Raw genomic sequence first — 9,578 nt, 5'->3', positions numbered from 1 at the left:
CGCATTGAAATGTTTTACATAGTTTCAATGTATGATTTAATTAATTAGATGCTCTTGAGAGCTATATGTTGTTAGATGAGAACTATGTATGTACTTTGGTTTTAATGTGATGATGAACTTCCATTAATTTGGTCACTTAATTATCTATTCATGATGTTCTGTAATGGTTTTTGACACACTTAATTATATATAATGCACGTAGATGAACCGGCAATGGATGTACTGTGGCAGACACACCTCCGAGTACATTAAGGGCGTGCATGATTTTCTCGAAGTGGCTGAGGCAAACAAGCAGAATGGTTTTATGTGTTGGCCATGCCCTAAATGTGGGAATACGAAGTCTTATTCTGACCGGAAAATCCTTCACACCCACCTGCTTTACAATGGTTTCATGCCACACTATAATGTTTGGACGAGGCACGGAGAAATAGGGGTTATTATGGAAGACGGTGAAGAAGAAGAGGACGATGACAACTATGTGCCCCCTGAATACCGTGATGCTGCAACGGGGGAAGCTGCTGAAGATCAAGAGGAACCAGACGATGTTCCCAATGCTGCTGCAACGGGGGAAGCTGCTGAAGATCATGAGGAACCAGACGATGTGCCCGATGATGATGATCTCCGCCGGGTCATTGTCGATGCAAGGACGCAATGCGAAAGTCAAAAGGAGAAGCTGAAGTTCGATCGCGTGTTAGAGGATCACAAAAAAGGGTTGTACCCCAATTGCGAAGATGGCAACACAAAGCTCGGTACCGTACTGGAATTGTTGCAGTGGAAGGCAGAGAATGCTGTGCCTGACAAAGGATTTGAGAAGCTACTGAAAATATTGAAGAAGAAGCTTCCAAAGGATAACCAATTGCCCGACAGTACATACGCAGCAAAGAAGGTCGTATGCCCTCCAGGATTGGAGGTGCGGAAGATACATGAATGCCCTAATGGCTGCATCCTCTACCGCGGTGCGTACAAGGATCTGAACGCATGCCCATTATGCGGTGCATTGCGGTATAAGATCAAATAAGATGACCCTGATGATGTTGACGGCGAGCCCCCCAGGAAGAGGGTTCCTGCGAAGGTGATGTGATATGCTCCTATAATACCACGGTTGAAACGTCTGTTCAAAAACGAAGAGCATGCCAAGTTGATGCGATGGCACAGTGAGGACCATAAGAAAGACGGGAAGTTGAGAGCACCAGCTGACGGGTCGAAGTGGAGAAAAATCAAGAGAAAGTACTGGCATGAGTTTGCAAGTGACCCAAGGAATGTATGGTTTGGTTTAAGCGTAGATGGCATTAATCCTTTCGGGGAGCAGAGCAGCCATCACAGCACCTGGCCCGTGACTCTATGTATGTATAACCTTCCTCCTTGGATGTGCATGAAGCGGAAGTTCATTATGATGCCGATTCTCATCCAAGGCCCTAAGCAACCCGGCAACGACATTGATGTGTTCCTAAGGCCATTAGTTGAAGAACTTTTACAGCTGTGGAATGGAAACGGTGTACGTACGTGGGATGAGCACAAACAGGAGGAATTTAACCTGCACGCGTTGTTGTTTGTAACCATCAACGATTGGCCCGCTCTCAGTAACCTTTCAGGATAGACAAACAAGGGATACCACGCATGCACGCACTGTTTAGAAGAAACTGAAAGTATATACCTGGACAAATGCAGGAAGAATGTGTACCTGGGCCATCGTCGATTTCTTCCGACCAACCATCAATGTCGAAAGAATGGCAAGCATTTCAAAGGCAAGGCAGATCACCGGAAGAAGCCCGCCATGCATACCGGTGATCACGTACTTGCTATGGTCAATGATTTACACGTAATCTTTGGAAAGGGTCCCGGCAGACTAGCTATTCTGAATGACGCTGAGGGACACGCACCCATGTGGAAGAAGAAATCTATATTTTGGGACCTACCCTACTGGAAAGACCTAGAGGTCCGCTCTTCAATCGACGTGATGCACGTGACGAAGAACCTTTGCGTGAACTTGCTACGCTTCTTGGGCGTGTATGGGAAGACAAAAGATACACCTGAGACACGGGAGGACCTGCAACGTTTGCACGAAAAAGACGGCATGCCTCCGAAGCAGTATAAAGGTCCTGCCAGCTACGCTCTTACAAAAGAAGAGAAAGAAATCTTCTTTGAATGCCTTCTCAGTATGAAGGTCACGACTGGCTTCTCGTCGAATATAAAGGGAATAATAAATATGCAAGAGAAAAAGTTACAGAACCTAAAGTCTCATGACTACCACGTGATTATGACGCAGTTGCTTCCGGTTGCATTGAGGGGGCTTCTACCGGAAAACGTCCGATTAGCCATTGTGAAGCTATGTGCATTCCTCAATGCAATCTCTCAGAAGGTGATCGATCCAGAAATCGTACCAAGGCTAAGGAGTGATGTGGCGCAATGTCTTGTCAGTTTCGAGCTGGTGTTCCCACCATCCTTCTTCAATATCATGACGCACATCCTAGTTCATCTAGTCGACAAGATTGTCATTCTGGGGCCCGTATTTCTACACAATATGTTCCCCTTTGAGAGGTTCATGGGAGTCCTAAAGAAATATGTCTGTAACCGCGCTAGGCCAGAAGGAAGCATCTCCCTGGGCCATCAAACAGAGGATGTCATTGGGTTTTGTGTTGACTTCATTCCTGGCCTGAAGAAGATAGGTCTCCCTAAATCGTGGTATGAGGGGAGACTGGCTGGAAAAGGCACGCTGGGAGGGGCCTCAATAATATGCAGGGACGGATATTCTTGGTCTCAAGCACACTACACAGTTCTACAGAACTCTACCTTGGTGACCCCGTATGTCAATGAACACAAGAATAGTCTGCGCTCCAAACACCCAGAGCAGTGCGACGACTGGATTACATGTGAACACATCAGGACTTTCAGCAGTTGGTTGGAAACACGTCTCAGAGGTGACAACACTGTTTGTGATGAGCTATACTTGTTTTCCAGGGGACCATCTTTGACTGTATTGACTTACAAAGGATACGAGATAAATGGGAATACATTTTACACGATCGCCCAAGATCAAAAGAGCACCAACCAAAACAGCGGTGTCCGCTTTGATGCAGCAACCGAGAGGGGAAAGGACACATATTATGGTTACATAGTGGACATATGGGAACTTGACTACAGACATGATTTTAAGGCCTTTGTTTAAGTGCAAATGGGTCAATCTGTCAGGAGGCGGGGTACAGGTAGACCCACAGTACAGAATGACAACAGTGGATCTCAACAATCTTGCGTATGTAGATGAACCGTTCGTCCTAGCCAATGATGTGGCACAGGTTATCTATGTGAAGGACATGTCTACCAAACCGAGAAAAAGAAAAGATAAGGAAGCCAATACATCATACGATGAGCCAAAGCGCCACATAGTTCTTTCAGGAAAAAGGGACATCGTGGGAGTGAAGGGCAAGTCATACATGTCTGAAGATTATAAAAAGTTTCATGAAATTCCTCCCTTCAAATTCAAGGCTGACCCAAGCATCCTAATAAACGATGAAAATTATCCATGGTTACGGCGCAATAAGCAAATGACACAAGCGAAGAAAAAGTGAAGACTTTCTCCCGCAACTATTATGATGATACCATGCCAACTTTGTAATAGACGAGTATGATACCATTGTCCGTTTTGTACATGCACATGCTTTGTGGGTGAAATTATGATATCATGCCAACTTTCAACTTTTTCAGAGTTCATTTGGAATGCTTTAATGTCTTATGGTTCGGCCCTCGTAATACCATTTATTCAAATTTTAACTATTCAAATTTGAAAACTAAGGGCACTAACAGAAAGTTTATAAAAAATTTCTAAAACTAATGGCACTAACAGAAAGTTTATAATTTTTCTGACCTAAAAGCAAAAAGAATTAAAAAATAAAGCAAAAAATAAAAGAAATAAACAAAAAAACAAAAAAAACTGAAGAAAAAAACTATTTTTATAGTAAAGTTAATCACAAACTTGTGATTCACGCAAATTTCAAAGAATTCAAATTTTAACTATTCAAATTTGAAAACTAATGGCACTAACAGAAAGTTTATAATTTTTTCTAAAACTAATGGCACTAACAGAAAGTTTATAATTTTTCTGACCTAAAAGCAAAAGGAATTAAAAAATAAAGCAAAAAACAAAAGAAAATAAATAATGCGAAAAACAAAACAAAAAACTGGAAAAAAAACTATTTTTATAGTAAAGTTAATCACAAACTTGTGATTCACACAAATTTCAAAGAATTCAAATTTTAACTATTCAAATTTGAAAAATAATGGCACTAACAGAAAGTTCATAATTTTTCTAAAACTAATGGCACTAACAGAAAGTTTATAATTTTGCTGACCTAAAAGCAAAAAGAATTTAAAAAGCAAAAAGACAAAAGAAAATAAATAATGCAAAAAACAAAACAAAAAATGAAAAAAAAAACTATTTTTATAGTAAAGTTAATCACAAACTTGTGATTCACACAAATTTCAAAGATATCAACTTTTAACTATTCAAATTTGAAAACTAATGGCACTAACAGAAAGTTTATAATTTTTCTAAAACTAATGGCACCAATAGAAAGTTTATAATTTTGCTGACCTAAAAGCAAAAAGAATTAAAAAAAGCAAAAAATAAAGAAAATAAATAATGCAAAAAACAAAACACAAAAATGGAAAAAAAACTATTTTTATAGTAAAGTTAATCACAAACTTGTGATTCACACAAATTTCAAAGAATTCAACTTTTGACTATTCCAATTTGAAAACTAATGGCACTAACAGAAAGTTTACAATTTTTCTAACCTAAAAGCAAAAATAATTAAAAAATAAAGCAAGAAACAAAATAAAATAAATAATGCAAAAAAACAAAAAACAGGAAAAAAAATTAAAAAAAACTGCCACCTATTGGGCCACCACGGCCTGAATACGACTAGAAATCCAACCTGGGCCAGGATTCAGGCCCGCAGAAGGCCCAATAGGCCCACCGACAGCATAGTGTGAGATTAGGCCCGTAAGCCCGCATTTGAGAGGAGCTCGAGAGGGCAGCCGCAGTGGGGCTTATAAACCACTCCGAGCCCCTCTCAACTAGCGAGGTGGGACTAAACTTTTGGCTGTGAGCAGCACAAGGCCTTTGGTCCCGGTTGGTACCACCAATCGGGACTAAAGGGGGCATTGGTCCCGGTTCATGGCACCAACCGGGACCAATGCTCCTCGCCCCTGGCCCATGACCATTAGTCCCGGTTTGTGCCACAAACCGGGACTAAAGGGTTGGTCCTCGTTGCGGGCAGAGTTTAGTCCCACCTCGCCAACCGAAGGGGGATCACACCGGTTTATAAGCCCTTCCCTCTCTGCCTTGTTGAGCTCCTCTCAAAGTGAAAATAGATGCCCTTAAAGAGAAAAGTTTAACCTAAATTAAGAATGAGTTTCTCTGAAATTCATAGAAATTTACTATGAATTTAGGTTGAATTTTCTCTATAAGCGCATCTATTCTTTTTTTTAGTAAGTTAATCACAAACTTGTGATTCACACAAATTTCAAAGAATTCAAATTTTAACTATTCAAATTTGAAAACTAATGGCACTAACAGAAAGTTTATAATTTTTCTAAAACTAATGGCACTAACAGAAAGTTTATAATTTTGCTAACCTAAAAGCAAAATGAATTAAAAATTAAAGAAAAAAACAAAAGAAAATAAATAATGCAAAAAACAAAACAAAAAACAGGAAAAAAAACTTTTTTTATAGTAAAGTTAATCACAAACTTGTGATTCACACAAATTTCAAACAAATCAAATTTTAACTATTCAAATTTGAAAACTAATGGCACTAACAGAAAGTTTATAATTTTGCTGACCTAAAAGAAAAAAGAATTAAAAAATAAAGCAAAAAACAAAATAAAATAAATAATGCAGAAAATAAAACAAAAAAACTGGAAAAAAAAACTATTTTTCTAGTAAAGTTAATCATAAACTTGTGATTCACATAAATTTCAAAGAATTCAAATTTTAACTATTCAAATTTGAAAACTAATGGCACTAAGAGAAAGTTTATATTTTTTCTAAAACTAAAAGAAAAAAGAATAAAAAAATAAAGCAAGAATCAAAATAAAATAAATAATTCAAAAAACAAAACAAATACCGGAAAAAATAAAAATGCCACCTATTGGGCCACACGGCTTGCATACGACTAGAAACTCATGTGTACATGGGCCAGGATGCAGGCCCGCAGGCCCAATAGGCCCAACAAGGTAGTGACAAGGGTAGGCAAGTACTTCCTGCATATTAGAGAGGAGCTCAGCACCTGAGCCGCAACACAGCTTATAAACAGGTGCTGAGCTCTCTCAGCTAGCGAGGTGGGACTAAACTTCCCACCGCACCGCGCCAGCGCAAGGCCATTGCACCCGGTTGGTGCCAGGAACCGAGACCAATGCACCCCTTTAGTCCCGGCTGGTGGCACCAACCGGGACCAAAGGTCGACCTTTGGTCCCAGTTGGTGGCACCAACCGGGACTGAAGGGGGGCATTGGTCCCGGTTTATGCCACGAACTGGGACCAAAGCCTTTTCTATATAAGCAACACTTGGGAAATTTTCAGATTTCCCTCGCCAGTTGCCCCCGACGACGCCGATCGACCTCCTCGACGACGCCAGGCAGCCCGTGCTCGCCGTCGCCGCCCGCTCCTTGTCACCGTCGCCCTGCGCCCCTCGTCGCCGTCGCCCTGCCCCTGCCCCGTCCCGCCCCCGCGCACCTGCGCCCTCGCCACCCCACCGTCGCCTCGAGCTCCCCTGCTCGCGCGCGTCCCCCGCCCCGAGCCCCTGCCCCGTACATGCTCACCGTCGTCGCGGCCGCTCCTCGTCGCCGTCGCCCTGCCCCTGCCCCCCCCCCCGCACCGACGCCCTCGCCTGCCCCCGCTGTGAGCCGCCGCCCCGGCTCTGTATTTTTTATTTCTATTAGTTTAATTTCTTTGTTCATATATATATAATGTATATGCGTATGTACACTAGTGCAGAACCGGGCAATAGCATCGGTTCGTAAGGCCCTTTAGTGCCGGTTCGATAACCGGCACTAAATTGTGGGCACTAAAGCCCCCCCCCCTTTAGTACCGGTTCAGCATGAACCGGTGCTAAAGGGCAACCACATGGCCCGAGCCAGTTCCGTGGGCACGTAGGACATTAGTACCAGTTGGTAACACCAACCGGTACTAAATGTTTGGGTGTGTTTTGGTTTTACTTTTTATTTTTACTTTAATTTTGTGTTTTCAATTTAATTTAGTGATTGTTTTACATTATAATGAGTTGTTAAATCATTAGGTGAATGTACCGCAGATTAGTTTGACTGGATGCGTGGATCCTAGCTAAATCATCAAGTATATGTCATATCCATATTATATATACTTGATCACCTAATTAAGTGATCGAGGTAATATGGATATGGCATATACTTGATCACTTAGCTAGAATCCATCCAGTTGAAACTAATATGCAGTTTCTTTCATAAATGATATAATAACTCATCATCATCATATTAATATAAAAACTCTTGCATCATATATATCATCACCAACAACAGTTTTCATAGCAATGATATCATCGAGTTCAACATGGTAATAATATTATAAGCGTTCATAACACCACAAAAGAAAATCACTCTTTGGGATTAAGTTCAGGACGAAGAACACAGACATGAGAGGACAAGTACTAAGAGCATGAACTAGCTAATTAATCACTACTGCTGCTCTCTCTCAGGTAAAATAGCATAGAACATGTATAGCTTTGCTGATTCATCATATTGGAGCATGCAGATGAACCTGTCTCCTAATCGTGGATTGCGCTTCTGATTGCTGCCCCCTAGTACTTCTCTGTGATCGTTCACAATTTTGCTCCAGTGTTTTACTATTAAGCATTCCTCACTATTAGAAATCTTGAATGCAGTAAAGTGCATTGTAGGATATCTTTGGCGTAAGCTAACAATATTCATGGTACCTTTAGTCTCGATCCAATCAGGCACAACATTCATCGAGAGTCCCTGTTGAAGAACATCGTATAGTAACATACTTAGCAATGAAGTTTAGCTTAAAAAATAATGTATGCAAAAGATGCACTGAGGAAAAATAGTAGAAATCTTACCATCTTTCCTAAATATATGTGACCATAGTTCAGTATGAACACTATTGGTCGCACGTTTTGAGTACTAACATTTCTAAGTGCAGGAAAGAAATTTGTCTTGACAGCATCAAGATCCTCAAGCCAAAGGATAGGCAAGGGGGGAAGGGAGATCAAACCCAGTTAGGCGTACAACTGGGAACCAAAAGAGATGGAGGGGATATGGAGGTAGATGGAGTTGAAGGAGAAGCTATTAAGAAAGCAAAGAGGATAGGAGAGGACACCTTAGCAAGTGAAGTGGGGCTGACGTATCAGCCCTGCGAGAAGCAATGAAGCTAGTAGCTTGGAACTGCCGGGGGCTTGGGAACCCGCCGGCAGTTCGTGCCCTCCTGGAGCTCCGGGGGGCGGAAGAGCCTGACATTCTCTTTGTTTCTAAAACAAAGCTGACAGAGAGAGAATTGGAGAGTCTGAGATGGAAAATGGGAATGCCAAACATGGTGGTGAAAGATGCGGTGGGTCGGAGCGGCGGGCTCGCGCTGTTCTGGCGCAGGGGAGTGAACGTGAACTTGAGGTTGAAGGACAAGTACTTCATTGATGCAGAGGTATGGGAGGAAAATGGGGTGAAGTGGAGGTTGACGGGACTGTATGGGGAGTCGAAATGGGGGGAGAAGGAGAAAACATGGAAAGCCTTACGAAATCTACATGCACAAGCAGATCTGCCATGGATTGTCCTAGGAGACTTTAATGAGATCTGGTTCGCAAATGAGAAGGAGGGAGGACCGGCCCGGGCCTAGCCTTGTATGGATGCTTTTCGGAACACCTTGGAGGGTTGTGGTCTCGAGGATTTGGGATTTTTTGGGGACCCGTTCACATGGCGGAACAATTGGCACTCACTGGAGGGGTATACTAGGGAGCGGCTGGATCGAGCAGTAGCAAATGCGGGTTGGCGTGGTCTCTTTCCTTCACACAAAATTATAAATGGGGACCCAAGACACTCTGATCATCGGCCTATAATCGCAGAGCTGAATGGTATGTCTGATTGGTATAAACATATGGCAGGCCCAAATGTATTCCGGTTCGAAGCCCACTAGTTGCAAGAGGAAGAATGTGGGAAGTTTGTAGAGGAGGCATGGAATAGTGCTTTTCAGGAGGGAGGACGAACAGTAATGGAAGGGTTAAGGCGGGTGGGGACCGAGCTGTCTAGATGGGATAGGGAGGTGCTGGGGAGTTGAAGGGCCGTATAAGGAATGCTAGGAGGGATCTGGAGAGGTGTCGGAGGAGTCCTTTGAGCCAGAACCATGTAAATCGAGAGCATTTGCTGCGATACAAGTTAAGTAGACTAGAAGATCAATATAACCTGTATTGGAGACAGCGTGCACATGCTAATTGGTTGACGAAGGGAGACCATAACACAAAGTTCTTTCAAGCCTATGCATCGTAGAGGAGAAGGAAAAACATAATTACAAGGCTGCGGAAGGAGGATGGGAGTGTA

General features: G+C 42.4%; 1 protein-coding gene and 1 pseudogene across 1 annotated transcript in view; one reads left to right on the top strand and one right to left on the bottom strand.

Annotated features, from left to right (window-relative positions):
- Window positions 1–202: 202 nt before the first annotated feature.
- LOC147965400 (uncharacterized) lies at window positions 203–6,901 on the top strand (annotated as a pseudogene).
- Window positions 6,902–9,336: 2,435 nt separating this feature from the next.
- The window catches only part of LOC147965399 (uncharacterized), a 52,667-nt gene continuing 52,425 nt past the window's right edge, over window positions 9,337–9,578 (bottom strand). Inside the window, exon 4 of the mRNA XM_087530443.1 lies at window positions 9,337–9,404. Within this exon, the coding sequence (XP_087386569.1) occupies window positions 9,337–9,404 (68 nt within the window). The remainder of the gene's footprint in view (window positions 9,405–9,578) is intronic.

This window comes from Triticum urartu, chromosome 6A, assembly GCF_056163025.1.
Source record: "Triticum urartu cultivar PI428250 chromosome 6A, HENAU_Tu73, whole genome shotgun sequence".
Lineage (NCBI taxonomy): Eukaryota > Viridiplantae > Streptophyta > Magnoliopsida > Poales > Poaceae > Triticum > Triticum urartu.
This window is presented reverse-complemented; position numbering and strand designations above follow the sequence as displayed.